Raw genomic sequence first — 26,533 nt, 5'->3', positions numbered from 1 at the left:
TTACAAAACTTAAACTGCCATGTCAATTTTCTTGACTATATCACAAATTTGTTGCCCATATTACAAAAAGGTTTAAATCAAACTTATAAACATGCTCATAAAAGCCCTGTTGGCTACTATACAATGTATCTTTACTCTGTCCTGGGTGTAGAACAAAGTATTTTTTAGTTGGCAGAGCAGAGATGATAATACATGTGATTATTTAATTTTACTTTGTGCTGTTGTTCCTGTGAACACATTGTAAGTCCCCTTCTTGTTAGTAGATGAAAATACTACTGGAGGCTGAATGTCAAAGGACTGTGATTTTCCAACAGGTTGCAAACCAGTCATTGGTATCTTCTATATCCCACTCTCCTTAGAATTGCAAGGTCATTCATTCTACTGTTCCCTACGAAGGTTCTCGCTGTTGACAGTTCTGGGACTATGTGAGAGGGAAAGAGTCCTACTTAGCAACATTAAAAGAGCACAGTGAGGGTAGCCAACATTCATTTTGGGAGAGTGTGTGATAACTGACCTAACACGTGACATACACATCTCTTCTTTTCAAGTGCAAGAGAACTCATTTTCTTCATTAGTTTGTGCTGATTCCATTAAAATGCTGTGAGCCAAAACACCAGCAACTAGAAACCAAAGATAAATTAAGAAAAAACACACTGTGATGGGAGTACATGAAACAATGGCTTGATGTGAACACAGAGCTCCTGCAATTTGATCATCAACCAAGGTTACTGAATCTGTGTGTTGAACATCTGGGTAAAGATGTCCCATCTTTGAAAGGTCTGACATCTGCTTAAGTTTCCATGCGAACATGGAAAGACACGGGACCTTCAGCTTCCTCTGAGGGTACAATTTCAAGAAGGGAGAAGGCAGACTGCACCAGGAGGATGGTTTGGGAAGGGTTTGGATTACACGATCAGGAAAGGGTTAAAACCATAATCAGAGTGAAAGAGAAAGGGTAGCCTAGCCAAAAAAAAAAAAAAAAAAAAAAGTTCATTTCACACCACAAAGGACTAATTTTTATTAATATTTAAGAGCTTCTCCAAATTAGCAAAATCAGTACAAAAGAAAACTGAGCAAAGCATATGAGCACTGTTCTCAAAAGTACAAAGGGCTTTTAAACACGGGAAAAGATATTCAAGTGAATAAACAGAAATACAATTTTAAAGAGAGAATTGTCTTCTCAGAAATTGGGAAAGATCAAAAAGTTGGGTAGGTAAGAGTATGGGTGAGGATTTGGGGGAAGCTAAGCACTCTCATCCACTGCAAGACAAAGTGCTGTAAGAAGGTATGTTAATAATAGCTATCAGAATATTCTTGACTCAGCACCTCTTCTGGACATTTACCTTAAGGATTTAGTTATACATATGCAAAATAATGTATATACAAATATACTGCTTGCACTTTTACTCATTATATTAGAAAGATGGGACCAATTTAAATGGCCCTCAATTGGAGACTGGTTAAATAAAGTTATGGTATATCACTATGACACAATATATAGTTTTAAGACAAATTCGGTTGTTTTAGGTGGGTAGATACATAAAAGATAAAAATGTATAGAATAATATGAAAAGATTTGCTAAACTGGAAACTGTATAAAACTTTATTTAAAAAAAAAAAAAAAACAAAACATGTATATGCAAGTGTAAGCATAGAATAAGTGTGGTAGTTGGAGGGCCCGATGTGAGTCTAAAATCAGGCCAGAGTATAAACTTCAAGTTAGAGGTTGTCCTGGAAAGCTTTTGAGCAAAAGAAATGAACCTAAGTGCTTTAAGACAATTAACCTAGAAGCAGAGTTTTAATCAACTTTTGTCTAGATCATAGAGGTGATTGTAGAGCAATGGCCATCTATTTGCTTCCATAATCAGGTGGATTCTTTTTTTCTTTCTACAGTGGTCCATCACCTCTTCATATATTCCATATATTCCTGAGGTTAAAAACTATTTCTCCAGAAAAAGTTTCATCTTGTCAGCAAGATTCGTAAGGAAAGACAAATCATAACCATTCCATCAACTACTTTTCCAGTTGACAAGCAGATATGAGGTTAACAGCATATATAGTCACCTCAGTTTTGAAATCAAGATCACACATACTCTCTTGGTTTAGGAATGAGGGAGACAGACAACCATGAAATAGCTGTTGGCATAGTTATTTAGGTGCTGATATTTTTTTTAACATTTTATTCATTTGTGAGAAACATAAGACAGAGTATGAGCAGGGTGGAGGCAGAGAGAGAGGTAGACACAGAATCAGAAGCAGGCTCCAGGCTCTGAGCTGTCAGCACAGAGCCCAACACGGGTCTCGAACCCATGAACCGTGAGATCATGAACCGAGCTGAAGTCCTATGCTTAACCAACTGAGCCACCCAGGTGCCCTGTGTGCTGATATTTTTATTACACTGCTAAAAAGTAAGCAAAGAAGCTCTCTGGGCATGTGTTCCACACCAACTTTCACTATTTTATTAGTTCTTCATCATAATTTCCAGTCATCATTACTGACATGGGTTGAACTGTGTGCCTCAAAACTCCTAGGTAGTAGTCCTAATCCCCAGTACCTCAGTATGTGACCCTATTTGGAAATAGGGTCCTTGAAGTTAGTTTGTTAAAATTAGGTCATCAGTGTGGGTCTTAATTCAGCGTGACTGGTATCCTTATATAAAAAAAGGAAAGTTATGACACAGAAACAGATACCCATAGAGGAACAGCCACCTACAGATCAAGGAGAGCGGCCTGGGCAGATCCTCCCCTGACAGCAATCTGAAGGGACCGATCTTGCCAACACCTAAATCTCATACTTCTAGCCTCCAGGATGGGAGACAATAAATTTGTCTAACCCACCCAGTTTGTGGCACTTTGTTATGGCAGCCCTAACAAACTAATACAATTATACATAGAAATTAATTATAAGTGACTAGTCATTTCAGAAAAGTAATCATTTAAAAAGACTTGAAAACAATTGACATTCTATGTTTGTTTGAAATTAAAATCTTCTAAGAAATGGTGTTCCAGCCATCTAAGTAGATTGCCCTGGATTCTGAAACCAAGATAAATTAGTATATCACAATTAGGCAATGATATTTAAGTATGTAAGTTTCTTGGCCTCTCTGAAGGTGTACTCAAATATTTCTGGAAGTTTGTGAAGCCCGAGAAAAAAACATACTACCATTAATGACTTGCCTGGAAACCAGTCATCTGCAAGGAATTTCATTTATTACCAAAATAACCCTGGAGAGAAAACAGTCACTAACTTGACTCCAGACTATTGAGAATCTGAGGAAGGTTTTACAGGTTTACTTCTAAAATGCTTCTCCACTTCTCCAGGTTTTTATAATAATTAGGTTTGTTTTAGTGTTTGCTCCTATTCAATCAGGTCACGCCATTCTGTATTTGTCCAAGTTAACTTTTTAAGCAATGTCACACTTTTTCCTCTCACCACACATACTCACACTTTTTCTCCGGATACAGTCTTTTTGGAAGAGATCAGGACAGTTGTCTTGCAGAACATAGGACATATACCAAGTCAATGCAAACTTGCCCCTAGTGTTTATGTAGTTTCCTTTCTAAAAATTCACTCAGCATTTACTGAGTAATATGCAAGTCAGAGTTAGGCACTGAGTATGATGAGGTGAGCAAATCAGCTTCAAACTTGTAAAAGGGCATATTAAGCATGTTCAACAAATGGAATGGAAAAGACTTTGTGCCCTCAAAGACCTGTGCTGGCAGTGTTGAGAGCTCAGATGCACGCCCAATTTATAAATAAGGAACAGGGGTACATATCAGGAAAAATGACTCAACTGACACTAGCAGGACAGGTAAACGAGGGGCTGTTCTCTGGTTGAAGAAATCGCATACCCACAAAGATCCAAAACCAAGGCCCCTCAGCTACTGAGCATGTCTACTGCGTGAAGGTGCATCTGCAGCTATGGAGGTAACAAACCGTAGGGAAATGGAATGGACCTTGCAAGATCTTCTACATTGGGTTAAGATGACCTGGTTTTTAATTGGACCATATTTACATTTGAAGACAACCAATCCACTAAGATTTAGTTAGTGGATTAAGGGACACGGTCTTAGGGGAAGATAGTCAAGATCATGATGGCTTCTGGTACTTTGCTGGGGACTGACATTGGTTTTTACCTCTAATTTCCTACATCTTCTCCCACCTTTCTCATTCCCCCATTAGAGTTAGAATTTTCACAGCTCAGCAGTGAAATGAGAAGCAAACTAACCATGGATTTGTCCTGAAATTTATTTCTTGGTCCTTCGATTAACTCTAGAAATTTTTTTTCCTGCAGTTACACTTCAGGGCAACAGCGCTTCCCCCTCCACCCCCTTCCCCACCATGGTTATCAAATCTAGAAAAATCATTTAAGTAACAACACATTCACATTTGATTTTGATTTCAGAAATGGCAAGAAAAACTGAGCTTCAGTTCCTAGGACTGGCTTTTTCATCTTTTGTTACCTTTACTGCATTTAGAAAATTACATTTGATTATGCCTTAGACTTAAAAGTAGACCGTTTTTACTTAAAAACAAGTTACTTTAGGGGCGTGGGTGGCTCAGTCAGTAAAGTGTCCAACTCTTAATCCTGGCTCAGGTCATAATCTCACGGTTCATGAGTCCAGAGTTGGGCTCCGTGCCGTGAGTGAAACCCTACTTGGAATTCTCTCTTCACCTGCTCTGCCTTTTCTCTGCTTGTGCACAACACGCACTCTCTCTCTCTCTCAAAATAAATAAATAAACTTAAAAAAATTATATTCAATTTTATCTCAAATTTCAAGAATTTCATCAGTTTTGCCATTTGGTACTTAATTAGCCAGAAATGTGATCTGGCTAATTAAGATTAAAATATGAGGGGTGCCTGGGTGGCTCAGTCAGTTGAGCATCCAACTTTGGCTCAGGTCATGATCTCACAGTTCATGAGTTCAAGCCCTGTATCGGGCTCTGTGCTGACAGCTCAGAGAGACACTGGAGTCTGCTTCAGATTCTGTTATTCCCTCTCTCTCTGCCCCTCCCCCACTTGTTCTGGGTCTCTTTCTCTCAAAAATAAATAAAAACATTAAAAAATTTTTAAAAAGATTAAAGCATGGACTAAATTAAAGGCATTAAATTATACTCAGTAGTTTCACTTAGTATATTTTATTGAAATCTTGATTCTTTGAAAATCTGTGAATCCCTATCAGCATCCCAGCTATGAGGGACAAATGCAAAGAATTTTCATTATTCTATCAGTTCTCTCTTTAGAACCATCCAACATCCCCTGTGACGGATTTGTATCCCCATTTTAAACAGCGGGAAACTGAAGCTAAGTAAAGCATATAGTAATGAGCAGAAGTTTATGTCTGACTACAAGGCCTATTTTATAATCTTTTTATCTTTATCTTTTAATCTAGGAGCAGACAATTTCACATTAATATAAACCAGTGGTTCTCAACTAAACCAATTTTGCCCCCCATCCCAGTGGATATGTGGCAAAGTTTGGAGACATTTTTGACTGTCACATCTCGGGAAAGAAGAATGCGACTGGCATCTAGTGGGTAGAGGCCAGGGATGCTGCTCGACATACTACAGCGCACAGACTGTTCCTCCCAACAAAGGATCATCCAGTCCAAATGCTACAAGTGGGAAGATCGAAAAACCCTGCACTAAACAAAACATTCCTAAGTGTCTTCTTACAGAGGTATTACTACCTCATTCTGTTTCCTGTAGTCACTGTTTAGAATCAATGAACCATAACTAGCTGTGTATGTACTTAATGCTACTCTTGGAGTATTCAAATTTGAGTTCATGCTCCAAACTGTGAACTGATCACAAACTCTGTGGAGGCTTCAACCCCAAATATTACATTATGCTATATGCTGTCATGTAAATGCACAGAGTGGGGAAAGAGAAGTATGTTTGACATGTTTTCATGAAGTGTGATAGTCTGATCTTTATTCTGTTCAATAAAGGATGCAAGGAGGGGAGGAGAAAAGGAAACCCTGAGGAATAGCATTGTTGAGGTTTTATAAAGTAGACATTTCTCAAGAGGCACAATGAAGCCACACGAGGCAGAAAACTGCTTTCTTCATTTTATTTCAAAAGTACACAAGGTCACAAAACTAGAGCAAGTTTTTGTTTTTTTAAAAACAAATTTTGTTCTTACAAATTTCAAAATCTGCACCATTGGATACTTAAGCCAGAAACTTTAAATACAAAATCACTTTTGAAACTGACACTTATCAATTCTCTACTTGCATATGTGAAGTGTCAAAATATTTTTTATCAGTAGTACAGGTGTATTTATCACAAAAGTTCACAGTTAGGAATGAGAGTAAGTGAATAAATTGTGGTTCTCTTAACACTTCCCATTGAATAAATTAGCAGAAAACAGAGTTCTCTGATTGGAGCTTTTGGTGTTCGTGACCAAAGCCAAATCCAACGGACATCATCACACTTTTAAAATTACAAAATAAGGTATTTTTTAAACTTGATTTTAAATAATTTTAAATAATAATTTTAGTAACTTTAATATGAGATTAGATGAAGCAAAATATTTGCTGATATCTATAAGATAAACAGAACCACAATTCACAAATTTATTATTTTTCCCTACTTCTGTAACACTGTAGAATTTGTGCTCAGTTATAGACCTTTTTTAGTGTCAAAACAGGCAAATGAATAAAAAATCCAACTGCAGAATGTGTTGCCTCTATTCCAAGTCCAAAGGCATTTGAAATATTAAAACTTGCCCAGAACATTTATACTACTAAACACATGGCTATTATAAAGATATATGTACATATATATATAATGTCACAAGCCACTAAAAAGTTAAAATTGTGCCAACATTTTCTACAACTACTCCTTACATCAAAGCATTAACCACATAAATTTTTTTTTTTCTGTTCACACTGGAATAAGGCATCTGACAGCCCTAAACACTGTGGAAATTGAAGAGATTAGAAAAAAAAAACTTTAAACATTCATAGAACTTCAAATTTACATGCCACACGCACACAAAAAGACAAAACAGTTATTTTAAGAAGTCATACATTATAGAATTTGATATCCAACTTCATGCAGCAAGTTCTTTTTATATTTAATCACGTTTACTTGCCCCTTCACTTGCTCCAAACTTCCAGAACTCAATCTTAAAAATTATTTTTAACAAAAGTCAACTATTTCTTCATATCCGTAATCTAACTGCATTTCTTCATTTAACCCCCCCAGACATACTCAGGCTCTGTTTCCATTTTAACAACTCCATGGTAGATAGCCCAAATTTAAAGGAAGTTATTCGCCTGGAATAACTGGTCAGTGTCTTCAGTAAGAAACTGTGGGGGTTCTCTAACGGGAATACTGCTAAGATTGCCAAAAAGAAAAAGAAAACCGGTAAACTACATATTTAAAGCACAGAACTCATACTCTACACTTTCGTTTCTTCTCAAATGATTCAAATGAAACTGAAAAAGATTGTGTCCAGTCTTTCAAGGGTACAGTAGAATCAACCTGTTTGTCTTCACAGATGCAGTGCCCATCTTGATGGACACTGGCTTTCTGATGGAAACGCACGAATTACAGTTTTTGGCTGAACTGCTTGGTGATTACCAATAGTAAAGAACAAATACCCGATCTCTAGTTCAACTGAATTATCACTGAGAATTATCTGGGAAGTTATCAGTGCCATCCGACTTTTGGATTAGACTGAAATTTACAATGAGAGCAGCTGGAGAACTAAGTCTCAAACTGAATTCTGTCTTTGAAATTTAATCACACCCGGCAAGTCTTTTCATTTTCAGGTCACGCAACTGATGTTTTTACAAGCTCCATTCTCAGGTTGTAGGTGGTATGGACTTTACTTATAGCCAAATCCTACACTAGAAAGTCTTACATGTCCACCTGTTATGGTAATTCCTACTTAGACTGACTGACACTGTATGAAAACTGGTAACAGGAAGGACCAGATTTTTTTTTTTTTTATTAATTGAACTTTGTGATCTGTTATTTATTCTTATACTATCTTATAAGTTTTATCATATAAAACAGGCCAGACATCTGGCATTCAAAAATAGCTACTGTTATAAAACCATAAACACAAAGAGTGTTGGGGGTGTTGAAGTTTTAAAATCTTTATGAATAACACAGTTAAGCTGCACCCAAAAAGAACAGAGAAGAGGAGGCAAGATTCAAAGTATGAAAAGAGAAACGTGTCACAGTGATGTGTTTTTTAGGAACAGTACCTTCACCTCTAAGCACCTTTCAGGTGATAGCTAGCTCATAGGCACCAGAAATTCATAATAAAAATTAAATTACCCAAAGGCACAGATGAAAATGTTAACACAAGTATAAAAGCAATATTATGTAGGGTTAAAAACCTACCTAAAAAAAATGCTTCCAAATATATAAAACTATACACTAATCCATTACACAGACATTCAGCTTAAGTTCACCATTAATTATAAAGTATACACCGTATTCTGCCTAATCTCAAATTCATACCAACATTAATTTATAATATAGCATTTACCACCACAGCACCCAAAGAGATCTACAGAAACCAACTCCCTACCAAAATCTAGGGAAAAGGTTTTAGAGCTAGTGAAATATTTATTGCAAACCTTATTTACTATGAAAGAAAACTGTTGGCTCATTTGACTATATCCACACTCCCTCACAATCTTAAGGGAAATACAAGAAATTCACTTTCTTCTACTACCACAGTATTTAACACATTTGGCAGTTAAGAGTATACCTTTTACTCCTTCTCCTTTCATTTCTTGCTTTTTATTTTCTTAAGAATAAATCACTTTCACAAAACTAAGGCTCATTCTTTTCAAAGCTCACCTTCATTTTCTGCAACTACACAGACATGTTGGCCATACAAGAGCAGCTATGCACCCTCCCAAGTCTGAAATACAGAATTGATGGAGGACACTTACTAGCTTAAAATTATTTCATCTTCTGAGTCTAGAAAGAAAATATCCTCCGGGGACTAAATTCAAGTGGGTAAATTTAGGATTACATGTTTCTAGAACACATAATATGCAATACCAACCACAAAGCTCACCCCCCCACACCCCTGCCAAAAACAACCACACTGAACCAACCAGGTAAAAAATGCTTTTAAATTTGGAACCCATAATTAGGGAATTTCAAACTGTTAATACATGAGCCATAATTTTTGTTAGAAAAATATCTTGTCCGGGGCTAGTATTTAGTTGGAACTGCAAATATTCCATCCTGTTTCTGGCTGGTCATTGTTCTGAAGACCATCACAGGCCTCAAGGCCTTCGGATTACTCCTCAACAAAACCCATACTCACTATTGCACCCCTAACTAGTGTCATTGCTGTATGTAGCTGACAGCAAATTTTCTAAACAAATCAGAGAGATGCTCCATTATTTTAGCATATAAAAGAGCTTACTGCATCCCTGTTGCCTATAGCAGTCTATCAACTAAATAGTTAAGAAATCATTTCATAGACAAGGTTTATGAATGATTCTGAAGTAAAAGTAGCAATTTCTAGAATACTGTACTGTTTTCTATGTTATTAGAAGGATTTCAATCTCATATTTAAATGACTTTTCTAAGAAGCTATAAAAAGAACAAACATAAACGTATCATAAATATTTCTGCCATGAATGTTTCTTTATCAACTTGGAGGGAACTATCTGATCACAAATTGAGAAAAGCAATCTAAAAATAATGGTAGAAAAAAGTAAGTACCACTTTCAGATGATTCAAGTATCAACTCAGAGTGCATGTAAGTTCACCAATTTCTTCACCTATGATTTCATATTCAAAGTGCTATATTTTAAGTATTAATATTTAGAAATCTTATCAAGTCAATCTCCTAAAGGAAATTTTTTTCAGATGGTGAATGTCTTTAGTGACTTCAATGCCCTTACTATTTCAATAACCAAACATAACTTTTATTATTTTTTTTTCCCCAAACAAAACTTTTTAAAGTATAACTCTCAGTTTCCAGTTAACTTCTTTTTGATCTATTTTGAGGCTGGTAGCAGAATTTAAAACGGAACTGGCTTCCCTATCTGAAGAGAAGGAAAGAGAGATGGAAAGCCTGGATGAAAGCACAGAGGCTCTATACTATAGACCCATCCTTGCTCTGTGCTGGAATCATCACAGGCACTGCTCCCATCCTACTTAGATTAGGGGCCGCTACCTTGGCAGGTGGGAGAGTCGGACTCTGAGGAGTGCGTTCAAAGTCTTCACTTGGTACTTGGTTATACTGAGTCTTGGAATATCCTTCCATGTTGGAAGGAGACATGGATCCCAGGGACGAGTGATTGCTGCCGATGTAGCTCCTGGCAGTGGACGTGCGGCTCTTTGGAGGAGGCACGTCTTCCCTAGAAAGCAAAGATCCCAACACAAGGTCAAAGAACAAGTTTCTAAAAACCTACAGTTATATAAGCTGTGAAAAATGGACAGGAGTGAGAAAAGATCCTCTAAGTATCAGGTATATAAAACTGTGTGTGACACAAATAAAGCAAGCACAGTAAGGTACAATGTCATGAACTGTGTATTTGTCCAAAATCTATCATTTACAGAGTGTATATCTCCACACAAAAATGTAATTTTTACAAAAATGTATGCTTCTATAATGTTGTCTTATAAGGAACAAACCTCAAATATCTTCATGCTCTACTATATCACTGATTAAGATAGTCTAGTTAGAATCAGGCAACACATTGTAGTTGATAAAGCACTAACACTCACAGATGTATTTCCACCGGAAAAAAAAGGAAAGAAGGAAAGAAAGAAAAAAAAACCTTTTTGTTATGAAAGTTACTTATCTAAGACCTTAGCTGAAAATTTAGCAAATTTAAATTTGCAAAAGCTGAGCATTTAGGCATAAGAATTTTCACACCAAACACTGACAAAGAACATATATGAGTACCTCTGGTGCAGTTTAAAAATACAAGTGCCCAAGGGCACCCGGGTGGCTCAGTTGGTTAAGCATCAGACTCTTGATTTCAGCTCAGGTCATGATCTCATGGTTGTGGGATCAAGCTGGGTGTGGATGCAGAGACAGAAAGAAAGACAGAAAGGAAGGAAGTCAGGGAGGGAGGGGGGAAAGGAAGAAAAAGAAAAAAAGAAAAAGAAGAATTCAAGTGCCCAGACCCCATGCTAGCCCTATCAAAACGTCAATTTATTTCCTGGATGTTATTTAGGTCATGTTATCATGTTTTTAAAAAGTTCTATAACACAATATGCACTTCTAGTTAAGATCTACTGGCTTAGAATGTTAAAAAATAAAATAATATCACATTATCAACAGTACTATAAACTACCTATATCACTTGATACTATCAGGTCTTTCTTTTCAAACCTTACTATCTGCTTTTTTTTTTTTTTTTTTTTTTTTTAAATTTATTTTTGAGAGACAGAGAGAGATAGAGGGCAAGCAGAGAGAGGGAGACACAGAATCTGATGCACGTTCCAGGCTCTGAGCTGTCAGTACAGAGCCCAACGTGGGACTCAAACTCACGGACCGCGAGATCATGACCTGAGCCGAAGTCGGACGCTTAACCGACTGAGCCACCCAGGCGCCCCTCATTTTTTTTTTTTTTTTTTTAAATTTCATGCCTGCACTTACTGGGAGAAGGTTGGCAGTCTAGAGATAAATATTTTGCAGAGGCCCTTACGATAGGATTCAATATTGGGGCAGAAGGCAGGGCACAATGGAGGTTGGTGGATTCTGCACCCTCGAAATTGAAAGTAAAAGCCTTCAAATGCATTGAGGGGAAGAGCTACAGCTTTTACCCAGTTCTTAAAGTGGTAAATGCTTCAGATGGTTAAGAGAACTCATGCTTTGGAAACCAAGTCAATTTAGTTTATATCACTGAAGGCTTATGTCACTTAATTACCTGATATCATGATGAACTTCCTTTTCATATTTTTCTTCTCTGCGCTTTTTACGACAGCAAAAGACGATAAAGCCAATGAGCACGAGAGCAAGCAAAATCCCTACAACAGCTCCTGCAATTGTCCCAGCTCTGTTTGAAGCTGGAACAAGATGTTAATAAGAAAATAATTAATAGTAACAAAAACCTATATCTAGTCATGTTGAAGGTAAGGATACACACTGACAGAGTTCATAGCATACTTTAAGAGACTAATTAGTTTTTGGTCCAGTGGGAAAATCCACTGAAAGAACTTTTTTCTGAAATGTACAATCTATTTCAAGCATAAAAATTATAAAACTAAAAGATTTTAATATTCACAGCTATCTTGGCAGGCATATAAGAATATTCTAAATAGCTTGTGTTTATAATGGCGAAACATGGTCCGAGAGTCGATTTGACAACTCTTAGCTTCTTAATGTCATTACAGTAATGAAGATCTTATTAATATTGTATTTTTTTTCCTTTCCATGACTTAGAATAGCTAATCACTGAGCCACAGGGTGCTTTGCTAAAAGTTGGCATCCCCTTGCCGTTAATACACACTTGCTGACTGAACCAAAGGAAGCTGTATAAAGCCCATGGAAACAAACATCATCACAACAGACAGAAAGAAGGTACTTACGAGGAACGACATCCAGGCGCAGCAGGCACTGATCAGAGCCTACTCTGTTTGTGACCGTACAGCTGTATGTCCCAGAGTACTCAGTGGTGGCATTTTTTACAGATATAACAGGTGAAGTCATTTCTAGGAGGAAAAAAAGGGTGTGTGTGTGTGTGTGTGTGGCAAAACCCACTTTTACAATACTGTATTGCTAAATTTTTAGTAAAGGCAAGCCCTTATGAAGCTTGACAACCCAGGTAAAAGTGAGACAAGCTGAGGGGCGCCTGGGTGGCTCAGTTGGTTAAGCACCTGACTTCGGCTCAGGTCATGATCTCGCAGTCCGTGAGTTCGAGCCCCATGTCGGACTCTGTGCTGACAGCTCAGAGCTTGGAACCTGTTTCAGATTCTGTGTCTCCCTCTCTCTCTGACCCTCCCCGGTTCATGCTCTCTGTCTCAAAAATAAATAAACATTAAAAAAATTTTTTTTTTCTGGGGCGCCTGGGTGGCGCAGTCGGTTAAGCGTCCGACTTCAGCCAGGTCACGATCTCGCGGTCCGTGAGTTCGAGCCCCGCGTCGGGCTCTGGGCTGATGGCTCAGAGCCTGGAGCCTGTTTCCGATTCTGTGTCTCCCTCTCTCTCTGCCCCTCGCCCGTTCATGCTCTGTCTCTCTCTGTCCCAAAAATAAATAAACGTTGAAAAAAAAAAAAATTTAAAAAAAAAAAAATTTTTTTTTTCTTAAATAAAAATAAAAAAAAGGTGAGACAAGCTAAACCTGGAAACAGAATAAATTGCCAGGGAGACATCTTCAGGTCTCCAGAATGCAAACACAGTTGACTCTTGGACAAGGGGGTGGGAGTTAAGCATTCTGATCCACTGCACAGTTGAAGAACAGGGTATAACTTTGACTCCTCCAAAATGTAACTATAATTAGCCTACTCTTGACTCTGGAAGCCTTACAGTAACAGTCAATTAACACATGTTTTCTAGGTTATGTGTATTATATACCATATTCTTACAAAAGCTAAAAAGAATATGTTACTAAGAAAATCATAAGGAAAATACATTTACAGTATTCTACTGTAAAAAATCCACATACAAATGGACCCGCACAGTTCAAACCTGTGTTGTTCAAGGACCAACTGTAATTGTCCCTCCAGTTCATTTGTATCACCAGTGACAGTAACCACAACTGCCTTAGCCAGGTAAGGTCTCAGCTGAGGCACAGCCACAACAATTATAAAAAAATATTGGGGCATCTGCTGGACTCAGCTGGCAGAGCATGCAACTCTTGATCTCAGGGTGCTGAGTTCAAGTTGGTTAAGCATCCAACTCTTGATTTTGGTTCAGGTCGTGATCTCACAGTTCATGGGATCGAGCCCCATGTAGGGCTCTGCACTGACAGTGTGGATCCTGCTTGGGATTCTCTCCCTCTCTCCCACTGTCTCCCTCTCTGCCCTTTCCCTGGCTCATTTTCTCTCTCTCTCTCTCTCTCTCTCTCTCTCTCAAAATAAATAAATATGTGTGTGTGTGTGTGTGTGTGTGTGTGTGTATGAAACAAAATATTATAATATCCTAAGCAGTGAAATCACTATAAAAATATTTTCATTAACATTATATGACACTAAGTTGTCATTATAAAACACTGAATAATTCTCATGGAATCCAGAAAAGGGAAGGTATTTGGGAATTTGAAAATATGTATACATACACACACACCCCTAACCAGACTTAAGTACAAATCAAAGGCACATAGTACAACTGCAAAATCACCAGTACCTGCTAACAATGAGGCGGGCAGTTTCTGTGAGTTGGACAATTTTTGCCATTGGTATTGTAATGGAAGTGAACCTTCTTTTGGTTCACATTTTAGTTTAAAGTCACTTCCAATTTCTTCTGATCCATCAACATAACATCTTGTACCTGAAGGCTTAACTGAGAAAAGAAATGTAACTTCATGTAAGAGAACAGAATTTATGTTTACAAGGATTAAACACACAGCGTGTCGCATAACCACAGACTCATAATCATGTGGTCCTGAGTCCAGAGTTGATGGGACTGAAAGACTGTAATAGGTTATCAACACCAGTTTACTCAGCTTTATCCAAAACACAGTAGGCAAGAATGAGCTCAGGCATCCCGGGTGGTAGCTCTGTGCACCCCCCTTTCCAAAGGGCACATCTGAAAAAAGAAAGGACGGTGGTACGAACAGTACGCACTTCAGACTCAAGGAAGCTTCTGCTTCCCCTCCACTCCTTACCTATTCTTCTGAACTGTGTGACAGGTAGTTAGCCCTCTGGCAGAATCCACCACATCATATCTCTCAGTGCTGCTACCTCACCAATCGACGGATTTATAATAAACAATGCTGATAATAGGGATACATATGTTTACCAAAGCCAGGACCAATTAACACTGCATTTACATTAACCCCAAACTATCCAGAGTGCAGTGTTATTAAAAGGTAAACCTGACGTTATATTCCAAGTCTCTCTAGGTAACCGTTTAAGCAGCTGCTAAACCCATTACTTTCAACTCACTCCAAACACTGGATTAACACCTTGGATTTCATACTCTTCTGTTGAACTTTTATTATGGCACAATGTACATAAAATAAAATCAACACAATTGAATCTTGTGGGATGATCAGGTTTAATGAATGTATAAGCACCACCATTAAGAACGGGTCCAATCCTTTTCCAAGCAAGTTCCCTCATGTGGAGATCTCATGCCACACCCCAAGCAGCCACTGATCAGATTTCTATCATACTAGAGATTCATTCCACTTCTTATAGAGTCATATAAATGGAATAATACACATTTACCTTTTGTCTTGTTCCTTTTATTCACCGTAAGGCTTTTGAGACTGACCCATGCAGTTGCATATATCAGTAGTTCATTCTTTTTCAATGCTGAGCTTTATCTTCTGATGGACTATAACATAAATTTGCTTATCCATTCACCTTCTAATGAACACTGTTTCCAGTTTTAGGGCCAGTGCTAAAACTCAATCAGCTAAACGGAACAGGAGAGGTGTGCAGTCTGCCACCATCAGGGTGAGTGACCCATAAGGAAGGCACTATAAGGAGCCATAGCAGGTCACTGGGCAAGAGAGGAGGGATTATGAAAGATTCTGAGGACGGTCTGAGAGAAGCGTGTACCTGTTCTAAATCAGATGATGTTTCTGAGCGAGGGTTAGGAGAAGCAGGGATTAAACTGGAGATGAGGGCCATTTAGCAATGGAGTGCCCCAGGAAAAGAGGAGTAGTGCAAAGTGGGGGCATCACGGGGGAGGCCACAGTGGTCTCCAGTTTACTCCTGCCCCACAACCTTGGAAACTGTGTTCCCTAGGAATTCTGCAGCTGGCTTTTATCGGCATCCGTCTTCCCAGCCTGATAAGTAGCACGACTGCTTTTTTCTTTTTTAGCCTGAGCTCATTTTTATTCTTTCAGTCCTGAATGGGCATTTATTCTTTCACTACTACCAAAATGTAAATGGATTTTACAGTTTTGTGCTATTACAAATGCTGCTTGAATAGTACATAAATATCGATACATGTTTTCTTTTTTCTTGGTAATTTCTGGGTCATACATGGTAAATGCATGTTTAACTCAATAAAAAATGGGCAAATGGTTTTCCAAAGTTGGCCAACAGAATTGTTGGAGGGCATCTTTAAGGTTGTCAATCATGATCTCACTTCACATATTTCTTGATAATCCTTAAATTTGATTTTATTTCTCCATGCCATCTCTTACTGACTGTACTTTTTAATAAGGATCAACACATGCATTTATTTAAATGCACTGATGATTTTCCTAAGAAAATTTGTTTCTTTTTCAGCTTGGTCAGTCGCTCTGGGGACTACATCAATTAGACTTTTAATTCAGTCTAATGCAAATCATTTCATCCTGTGAATCTCCACTGAAATGAGCTTTATTCTCCATTTCTTCAAACTACCAAATAAACCTTTTACTACATAAACTAGCAGTAAGTGAGATATTAAAGCAATCCTTTCTACATCAAATATCTATTGGTACCAAGTATTCTAACCCTAATCTTCATCTTTTCTCCTGAAAATATCTCTTTCCCATAAACCAACATATCCAATAACGGGCAGTTACTTAAAGTGGCTGCCACAGAGCTTGAGATCCATACTCTGTATCAGAATAAGACTTCACCAACACTGGCTTCTGGGTGTCACTCTGGAGTGGTCCGCCTGCTTTCCATTGGGAAGAGAAAGTGCCAAGTCTTTTACATGCTAACCCCAACCATCATACCACAGGGAAGAAAACTCTTAATCCATGGCACTTGGCTATCCTGAAAGAAAGATAAAGAAACCACAAAGGAACACAGAAAAGTCTTGTCTTCTAATGTTTCTTTGGCCTGGAGTTCCAGGACACCTGGCCAATGTCCCCAGAACATTTGCCTCCATGATTATTAGCATAGCCAACAGTCCTTCTCAAGTAAAGGTGCATGTCTATCACCTTGCACTTGGGCAGTGTCTCAAGGTCTACTAGTGCTGTACTCCATATGTCCTGCATCATCACCCCTCCATGCTAGTGGCCTACATCAGTCTATAGGAAGAACACTCGAAATTCCTATATGGGACAGGGTGTAATTTATCATCACATCATTCATCCAGGAAAGCTATTTTTGCTTGGTTCAAAATACCAGGCTTCCTGGGCTTAGATCTAGTTTGCAGTAACATGGCTAAACACAAGAAGGTCGGAACTATTGGTAAATATGAGAAATAAGCCAGCACACTAAGTACACTGTGGCAAAATCAAGATGAAAGGAAGAGCTGTGAGGACCAGGTACTGTGGCTCCCACATGGAAATGGTAGCCAGTGATTACTGGACCTACAACACCACTTCTGCCATCACAGTAAAGTTTGCCATCACAAGACTAAAGGACTTCAAAGACTAGGAGACCAGGGGTGCCTGGGTGGCTCAGTCAGTTGAGTGTCCGAGTCTTGATTTTGGTTTAGGTCATAATCTCATGGTTCATGAGTTCAAGCCCCATGTCAGGGTCTGCACTGACAGCATGAAGCCTGCTTGGGATTCTCTTTCCCTCCCTCTCTGCACCTCCCCTGCTCACTTGCTCTCTCAAAAATAAACACTATAGAAAAGAAAGATAAAAAGACCAGTAGATCAGTTTCACCATTTGAAACACCGCTAGCCTGTAACAAATGGATTACTTTATGTAACAACAACAAAAATACCGAGTCCAGGTGAAGTCACACATAGAAATCAATGGGCAAAACTCTGAGGAGAAACAAGATATTTGCATAGTCTCAAAAATGGTCCCATGATACATACACATACATACATACATATATGTATGTATGTGTATATATATATATTTTTTTTAATTACAGATTTTTTAAATTTAATCCATTTTCTATTGGAGAAACTTTTCTATAAAACTAAAATCATTTCAAAGCAAAAAATGGAAAACAAATGCCACACTCCTTACCAATGGATTGCAAATCCCTCAGGCCCCTCAAGGCCAGTGAGCTACTCCACATGCTGGTGCACTATACACATACAGGGAATGACTGGTACTCTACTCTTCAAGACAACCCAGTCTGTTTATACTGAAGGGTCTCAATAATATGCCCTATCAGAGGTCCTATCAGAAGGTGGTAGTGATATCTGACCACCATACTAACCCTCCATCAATTCTCTTTGTTACTGAGCTACATCCACAGGAATTTTGGCATATCTGAAAGAGCTGGGCAGGCTCTGACAATGGGGCAAGCTATAGTAACACATCACCCCTCACACCTAGGCAACTAACAGTCATCCCTGTCCATGTCCACACAGCACATAGGGCTCAAGAGATAAACTCTCGTTATTCTGTGAACACCATGATGGCATCACCTCCAGATTACCACAAGAAAATCAAGGTATTATATAGTCAAGCCTTCAAGTGAACTGAGCTCCACTGGACTAACACTCAATCTGGTCCCTAGAGGCCTCTTTGTTTTATCTTTCTTCCAGACTATACAAACAGATTTTTCAGGAAAAGCTAACAGATAAGCTTCCATCCAACTCTTTTTTTTTTTTTTTTTAAGTTTATTTATTTAATCTCTACACCCAACATGGGGCTCGAACTCATCAGCCCAAGGATCAAGAGCCACATGCTCTTCTGACTGAGTCAGCCAGGCATCACCGCCCCCCCACTTTCAAAATTCTGACAGTTTCTCCCAGCAGCAGCCATGACTCATCTGAAAAGATGGAAGAGAAAGTTACAAGAAATTCTCCTCCAGCTCTGACACAGCCTCTCAAGTCACAGTCATCCCCAATGCCCTTCAGCAATCACTTCCCTTTCTCCTCTTCTCTTCCACTTAACCCGTCTCTCCCTCTCTGGTTTGGATTCACAGCTTGCCTGGCCAAGGTGATCCCCACCAGAGCTAACAAAGAGAGTTACTGTGTCAATGCTTCTCACTTACCCATCTTGAGGTGTGAGATGCTAGCTTGTGAGGTTCCTGCATGGCAGTCATGGCTGCTGTCACCAATGTGCTTAGCCACATCATGTGCCAACCATTATTACTGACCCAGGTTCCTTCTAGGACATGAGCTGCCTTTTGCTGTAATGATTCCTTAGTCAGGAACTGCAAATTCAATCCAGAACTTGGTCCGATGGGAACATACACACACTCACACACACTGTGCTTATTCACACTGCTTCTGGAAATGTGTGCCAACAAATTCTTCCCAGTGTACCTGCCCACCTCAGGGTCCACGACAAATAATTCCAATAACAAGTACAGTCTGACTGGTACATCATGGACCAGTTAAAATTCCATATATGTCTTAACACAATGCTTTCTGGAGAGCATTGTTAAAAGAAGATACACAATCAGAGTTACAATCCTAAATATACCTGTATCTGGGATAAAAGTTCAGACAAATTATTAAACTTTTACCTGCTTTCACATTTATGAAAAAGAAAGGTAACTCCATGTTTACTAAATGTAGACACAGAAAGCTAAAATTTCCAACATTACCATAGGAAACATTTTGAACTAGTGCCATTTAGGATGAAGTGCCTTTTACCAGGGCCTTGGTGTGCTACTCAAGTGGAAGACTGCCATACCAACCAAAACACCCCTGAATTTGCCACTGGAGTGCACAAAAACCCACATTCTTGTTCCTAGTCTCTACTTGCTGATACTCATTCTTTAGAAAAGAGGGATGTTCTAAATGAGTCTGGAATCCAATACATCAATTTTCCATCCTCCCCATATTGATCAGTTCTCTAAAACAAAAGGAATGAGGATGTGGGAGAGAACTGGCTTGATCAGTTATTTCTAGGGGTGTGCTAGGCAGTTCTAGCAATCCAAAATTCCTACACAAAGTGGGTCTCCAAATGTAACCCAAACCAGGAGACCTTAGGTCACAAAGAAAGGGAATTTCCTGTCATAAAACAGAGCTAGACAGTTGTGGTTTTCTATGTAGTAGCTGTTATACTTTTGTGTAAAGTCTACTGCAGTATTTTAGAAGTGTATTTACGAACAATAACCTTTCAGTTTCTCGATTGGAAGGAATTAGGAGTATTTGTGCACAACCACAGAATCTGGAGAAGAATAAACATTGCAGTCTCTGAAAGTTTACTTATCTCCTTAACTGTCATGGAGACAACAAGACATCTAGTGATCACCTATCTAATCCCTTTACTTTAAGGATGAAAATCAGTGATCCTCAGGGAGGTTAAGTGATTATCTGATGTGTAAGGACCTTATCCCAACCTTCTACTATATTTCACTTCTCTGTTCTAAATACTCCAACCATTCATCGTAGAAATCTCACTTACTGAGTTATGTAGTTTGAAAAAAGCTTAAAGTGTCCATAACAAACACTTCTGAACTGAATGGAAAAGGATAGAGATTTAAGGATAATTAAATCCTTTTGTTTCAAAAAGGTAGGCTGAGGCCCAGGAAATGAAGAGATTCCATTTCAGTCTCAAGGCAAATCTGAGAATACAAAACAAAACAAAACAAAACAAAAAAACAAAAACAACAAAAAATCCCTCATCTCCTAATGCCTGGCTTAGGGTTCTTTTTTCATATCACAAAACTCCTTCATTTACTTTTAAACTCTTTCATGAATTTCACAAAGAAGCTAGTCACTCTTATTTTTTTTAATCCAAAAAAGTATGTTAGCTTTATGTTCTATGTTATCTGAGGACATTCGAATTCCTTCAAATGCTCCTACAGAACCATGTTGTACTACCCTCTTAACAAGTACCATTTAAAACAAATAACTTACCAAGAACTGTCAGCTGAATCTTCTTATTTCCAACACCAGGAGCTTTTTTCACTTTGCACTGATATGTGCCAATATCTGACAACTGTAAATTTGTTACATTTATTGATGCATCGCCAGATTTGAGATCATTACTTGTAAAATGCACTCGTCCTTTCAGATCTTGATAGTAGTCATCATAAATTTTGTCTCCAGAATATAAAATAATCTGAAAGAAAATAAGACAGGAGGAAAAATAAACAAGCAAACCAACCCTCTGTCTCACTACAGGAGTTCTGGATATGCCACGGTACTTTCTGCAGATCCAAAAAAATAAACATAAAAACACAGTATTATCAGGAAACCTACAATTACTCAAATCACAGATTTAAAAAACAGATCATGGGTGCCTGGCTGGCTCAGTCAGTGGAGCATGTGACTTCTGATCTCCGGGTTGGAAGTTCGAGCCCCATGGTGGGTGTAGAGATCACTTAGAACAGTTAAACGTCCAACTTTGACTCAGGTCATGATCTCACCGTCTGTGAGTTCGAGCCCCACGTTGGGCTCTGTGCTGACAGCTCAGAGCCTGGAACCTGCTTCGAATTCAGTGTCTCCCTCTCTCTCCATATCTCTCCAGCTCACACTCTGTCTCTCAAAAATAAATTTACGTTAAAAAATTTTTAAAAACCTTAAAAAAGAAAAGAAAACAGAAAGCAACTGATCCTTGAATATGGTCACACACTTTGGCATCAAACTCAAATAATAATCAGAGACCATGACTATAGTCCATATCCAGCAGGTAACTTTTATCTGAGATGTTAACTACGGGCAGTATAATCAGAAATAGTGTCATCTGTAGGAATTTCTTGATGGCAGGGATTTGGATTCTTTTCTGTATTATCACCTCCCCTGTGCAACAGCCATGCTAAGCCCACTACCTTACCCACTAGATGTTTTAACTTATATATTAAATGTCTGTATCTAGGAAGCACTCAGTATCAGTTTGTTAAGTAAGTAAAAGCAACAACTGAAAGATCCACAGCTGACTTGCTCTATAAACACAAACCATCACTGTCTTTGCTGCATCTACTTTTCACACTGACTTGTCAATAGCAACACTGTGAACTCATGAGGCTGTCCTATCTTCCTCTGCATTTAACTGACTCCCTTATTCAATCTACTCCACTCAATCCCTCGTATTTTGTTACAAACGCACCTTAATAGGCCTTAAGGAGCATCTGACAAGGTGTCCTCACTGTTAGTTATTTTGTAAACTCTCTTAGTATTTTCCCATGAAAACCATATTACAAGTGGTGGTTATGAAATGAAAAACTAACATTTGCCAGGCAATTTTGATTCCTCTTCACAACTCTGCCAGGGTGGTGCCACTGTCCACATTTAACCTTGAAGCTGAGGAAAGCAGTGGCTCTTAGAGATCAATTTTTGCAAAGTCACACGGCTAAGATGCAAATCAGATCCATTTGACTTGATACTGACTTTATTAACTTTTTTGTGTCATTTTAAGCTTACAAAATCCTTATGCATATAGTATTTCAGTGAATTCTTATCACAATCCTGAGAGGTATGTGTATTTGTTGCTATTTCACACATGAGGACAGAGGCTTATGAAATGTGGGAGGCAGTACAGGATAGTGCAAAGGAGAATAAGGCGCAAGAGGGGAGTGAGAGAGACCTGAGTTTAAACCCCAACAGCTCTGTTGCTAGCTGTGTACCCCTGGGCATGTTCCTTCAAATTTCTGGACATCCATTTCCTCTTCTTCACATGTGTAATGATTCTCATTTAGGGTGTTGTTTTAAGGCTTAAATAAGTATATGTAATTGAACTATATACAACACTGCCCAGCACACAGTAAGTGCACAGGACATGGTAACTGTTTGCAGACAAAAATCATACAAGAAACAAGGATGGTAACTTCTCCAGTCCAGTCCCCCACCATAGTGACTACTAATTTAACTGAAGTAAATAATGGCTCAGCTAACATATAATGTAACTGAAATTCTCTATCAGCATCCTCTTTTGCATCAATCTTTTCCTGTCCCTTTTACCTATCTTTTGGTTTGATTTTACTGTGTTTTAGGTTAGAGGCCAGGTTTCTAAACCCAGAAATGGACACTTAAACCCAGTCTCTAGTCTCATACTTGTCTCAAAAGTCCGTAGGTGACAAAGCTGTGCCTCCCACTCTCAGCACAGAAGACTTTGGGTCCTCCTTTCACAAAATACTGTGCTTCCTGGTCTCTAGATGTACCTTGTCACACAGCTTAACACCTGAGTCCTAAGCCAGAAGCACTGAAGACCCATGCTTTCCATTCATTCATGTGAACTGGGGGAGCGGTCATGGGCTCTAAGGGGAGATGGCCTCTGCACTGGCTAGGGTGTGAGGAGTACACAGAACCTCAGGTAGAAAGAAGCCTGTGTTCGGGGTGCTGGCACTGACATGGAAGGAGAGACAAGGGACAGCAGAGCAAGACAGGGAGGTGCAGGATTTCTGGGATGAGCAGACAAAATGAGTTAGGCTCTATTTTGCTTAGGGAGATAGAAGGAAGTTGCGGTAGCAGAATCAGGGCAGAAGTATGTGCTTGGAGGGGGTGGCCCTAGTCGTTCACAACCTGGGAAAGACGTTCATTTTTTTCCTTCAGAAATACATCATGGGAAACCTGCGTGAAATTGCCAAAAACAGTAAGTATTTCACTGCACTGATACAGTCGTTAAATGGCTTAATAACCCCTTCTTTTAGATGGACCATAAATAAAAATAAATTTTCTCTTCCAAATGTATGTTACTATATTCCTCTAAATATTTACATTTATTTTTCTCTCCCTGGTCTAATAAAATGTTATTTTTAAGAATTAAATGTGTCACTGGGAGCCTGGCTGGCTTGCCCAGTAGAGTGTACAACTCTTGATCTTGGGGTTGTGAGTTTAAATCCCATGCTGGGGGTAGAGATTACTTTTAAGAAATAATAAAACCTTTAAACAAAATTAAGAGAATAAATAAAATTAAATGTGTCAGACAAAGCTAATAGGCAACATCCTAAGTTAGCTGAAATATTTTGGTACCATTAAAAGGCAAAGTGTGATATATGTATTTGGAAATTAGATTATTGGGCAATTTCCCTCCTTTGTGCCACTTCTGGATTTCTAGGTTTTCTACATTAGGCTCTTAATACTTTATAATCAGAAAAAACTTCTATAGGGGAGCCTGGGTGGCTCAGTTAATTAAGTATCCGACTTTGGCTCAGGATCTTGCAGTCCATGAGTTGGAGCCCCACGTCCAGCTCTGTGCTCACAGCTCAGAGCCCGGTGCCTGCTTCAGATTCTGTGTCTCCCTCTCTCTCTGCCCCTCCCCCGCTTACGCTTTGTCTCCTCTTTCTCCCTCTCAAAAATAAACTTTAAAAAAAAATTTTTTTAAAGAAAAACTTCTATAACAATATTTTGCTATTTAATTTTTTTAATGTAAAATTAGATATTTTATAAATTGTTCTGGTATGAAGGCTTTGCTTTCTAAGAAATTCATTACACAGGGTATTTAACTTGAAGAATACAGAAAACAGACTCTGTCATAATATGTACCTACATTACATTGTTACACACGGTGACCCTTACACAGGTAAGAGAATCCTTGTGTTAAAAACTGAATTCCAGGGGTGCCTGGCGGCTCAGTCAGTTGAGGGTCTGCCTTTGGCTCAGGTCATGATCTCACAGTCTGTGAGTTCAAGCTGCACGTCGGGCTCTGTGCTGATAGCTCAGAGCCTGGAGCCTGCTTCATATTCTGTGCCTCCCTCTCTCTGCCCCTCCCCTGCTTGTGCTCTGTCTCTCTCTCTCAAAAAAATAAACATTAAAACAACAATAACAACACTGAATTCTAAAAAGAACAAAAACAAAAAACTGAATTCCATCCAATTCTTCACAAAGTCTAGTTTCCTCGTGGTCCCCTGGCACATTATGCATATTCCTGCCATGCATCATGCCTGCTCCATACGCTCCTCCTCCCACCATGCTGTGGCTCACACTTCGAACTCCAGATTTCAGAACATTCCTAAGTTCCTCTTCTTCCTTAAAGCTTTCTCTAAAAAGCTTAGGCCACTTGTTATCCATTTCACTCCATTACACATGTCCTCACTTTCTGCCAGAGTGACTGCTTTCCTCCCCCATATCACAAGAGAGAGAAGTCTGGGCTTTCCTCATAGCTCCCCCTATCCCCACCCCCGTCCATGGGATCGGCATAGGGATGGACACTTAAGACAAGTTCTAGACTTCTGGTGGGTGAGCAAGCACTTAGCAAACTTACCACTTGATCCACCTTCTGATTATCAGCCGGTGATAACAGCCACTCGATGTCCAGTGGTCCCTGGTCTTCTGGACTAACGGTAAATTTGCAGGGCAAATAAGCAGTTTCCCCTTTGGCCTTTTCAATCATCTGATCAGGAGTAGTGATACTTAAACTTCTGGTGAAATCTGGAGAAAGAAACATGCACATGGACTAAGCATCTGCTGTTAGGCTGGTAGCATGCTCAGCACACCCCAGCTGTTCAAGAGTACAGGCTGTGATTTGGGACCAGAGTGAGGAGGTCCAAACACAGTGGTCCCCAGTTTTTAGCTTGTGCCTTGTAGAAATGGAATGCCAATATTAATAACATCTCGTTTGATACAATTTCCTTTAAGGGCACTGTGAATCTCCCAACATTATGTGCAATACAAGTTTCTATTGGTAGAGGGTATTCTATATCCAAGTAGATATTTTAAAAGTAAACTTAACTACAGTCTCTAAAAGGTCAATGATATCATACCAGCTCAGGCTACATTAATTCAAACTTGTCACAGTGCCACAGACACACTGGGAACTCTTGCTGCTGGGGCACATGCTGATGAATTGTGACATGTTTTCCACCAAGGCTTCTTCAATTCTAAATTTTTATTAAATTAGGGGTGCCTGGCTGGCTCAGTCAGTAGAACATGTGCTCTTAATCTCTGGTTATGAGTTCAAGCCCCACAATGGGCACAGAGCTTACACAAAATAAATAAATAAATATTTATTCATTTGGCTCAGTTGGTTAAGCATACGACTCTTGGTTTCAGCTCAGGTCATGATCTCACGGTTTGTGAGATCAAGACCCATGTTGGGCTCCGTACTGACAGTCTGCCTGGGATTCTCTCCCTCTCTCTCTCTGCCCTTCCCCCACTCTCTGTCTCTCAAAATAAATAAACTTAAAAAAAATTATGTATTTTTTTAATTTACCAAATATTTGGCCTTAGTATTATCTGGAAGACTTTTCTTACTGTTTCTCTTTTCCTATTTCTCTTCTGAAAAATGTCTGTCATACTTATTATTGTTAAAAAGACATCTTAAAATTCCCTAACTTGTTCTGGAATTTGTATTCTATGAAACTTCCACTTAGGTCACAGAGAATTAATAACCATTAATGGCAATATTTGAAAAGTATGTAAAAACCAAAATAAGATGTCCTAAACCCCAAACAAAAATTCCAAAACTCTTCTGAGTTTGTTAAAAAGAAATGGCTTAAACCCACTGATTTTTTTTTTTTTTGTAATGTTTATTTATTTTTGAGAGAGAGAGGTGCAGAAGCAGGGGAGAGGCAGAGAGAGATGGGGACAGAGGATCTGAAGCAGGTTCTGTGGGAGCCTGATGCAGAGCTCGAACTCAGGAAACTTGAGATCATGACCTGAGCTGAAGACAGACACTTAACCGATTGAGCCACCCAGGCACCCCCTAAACCCACCGTATCTTTGTAAGAACAGA

At 38.9% G+C, this 26,533-nt stretch overlaps 1 protein-coding gene across 3 annotated transcripts in view; it reads right to left on the bottom strand.

Annotated features, from left to right (window-relative positions):
• CXADR (CXADR cell adhesion molecule) overlaps positions 1-26,533 on the bottom strand; it is a 57,123-nt gene that overhangs the window by 7,329 nt on the left and 23,261 nt on the right. For 2 of the 3 annotated variants that reach the window (XM_086675765.1, XM_086675767.1), the window contains 6 exons: positions 25,064-25,230; positions 20,779-20,983; positions 14,286-14,441; positions 12,532-12,654; positions 11,871-12,009; positions 6,060-10,349 (listed from right to left, as the gene is read on the bottom strand). In XM_086675765.1, coding sequence (XP_086531891.1) covers positions 10,085-10,349; positions 11,871-12,009; positions 12,532-12,654; positions 14,286-14,441; positions 20,779-20,983; positions 25,064-25,230 — 1,055 coding nt within the window. In that variant the 3' untranslated portion in view covers positions 6,060-10,084. Of the gene's footprint in view, positions 1-6,059; positions 10,350-11,870; positions 12,010-12,531; positions 12,655-14,285; positions 14,442-20,778; positions 20,984-25,063; positions 25,231-26,533 lie in introns of those variants that run through there. The other variant, XM_086675766.1, reaches the window with a different exon arrangement.

Source organism: Puma concolor, chromosome C2 (assembly GCF_028749965.1).
Source record: "Puma concolor isolate L17-30 chromosome C2, mPumCon1.1.hap2, whole genome shotgun sequence".
Taxonomy (NCBI): domain Eukaryota; kingdom Metazoa; phylum Chordata; class Mammalia; order Carnivora; family Felidae; genus Puma; species Puma concolor.
This window is presented reverse-complemented; position numbering and strand designations above follow the sequence as displayed.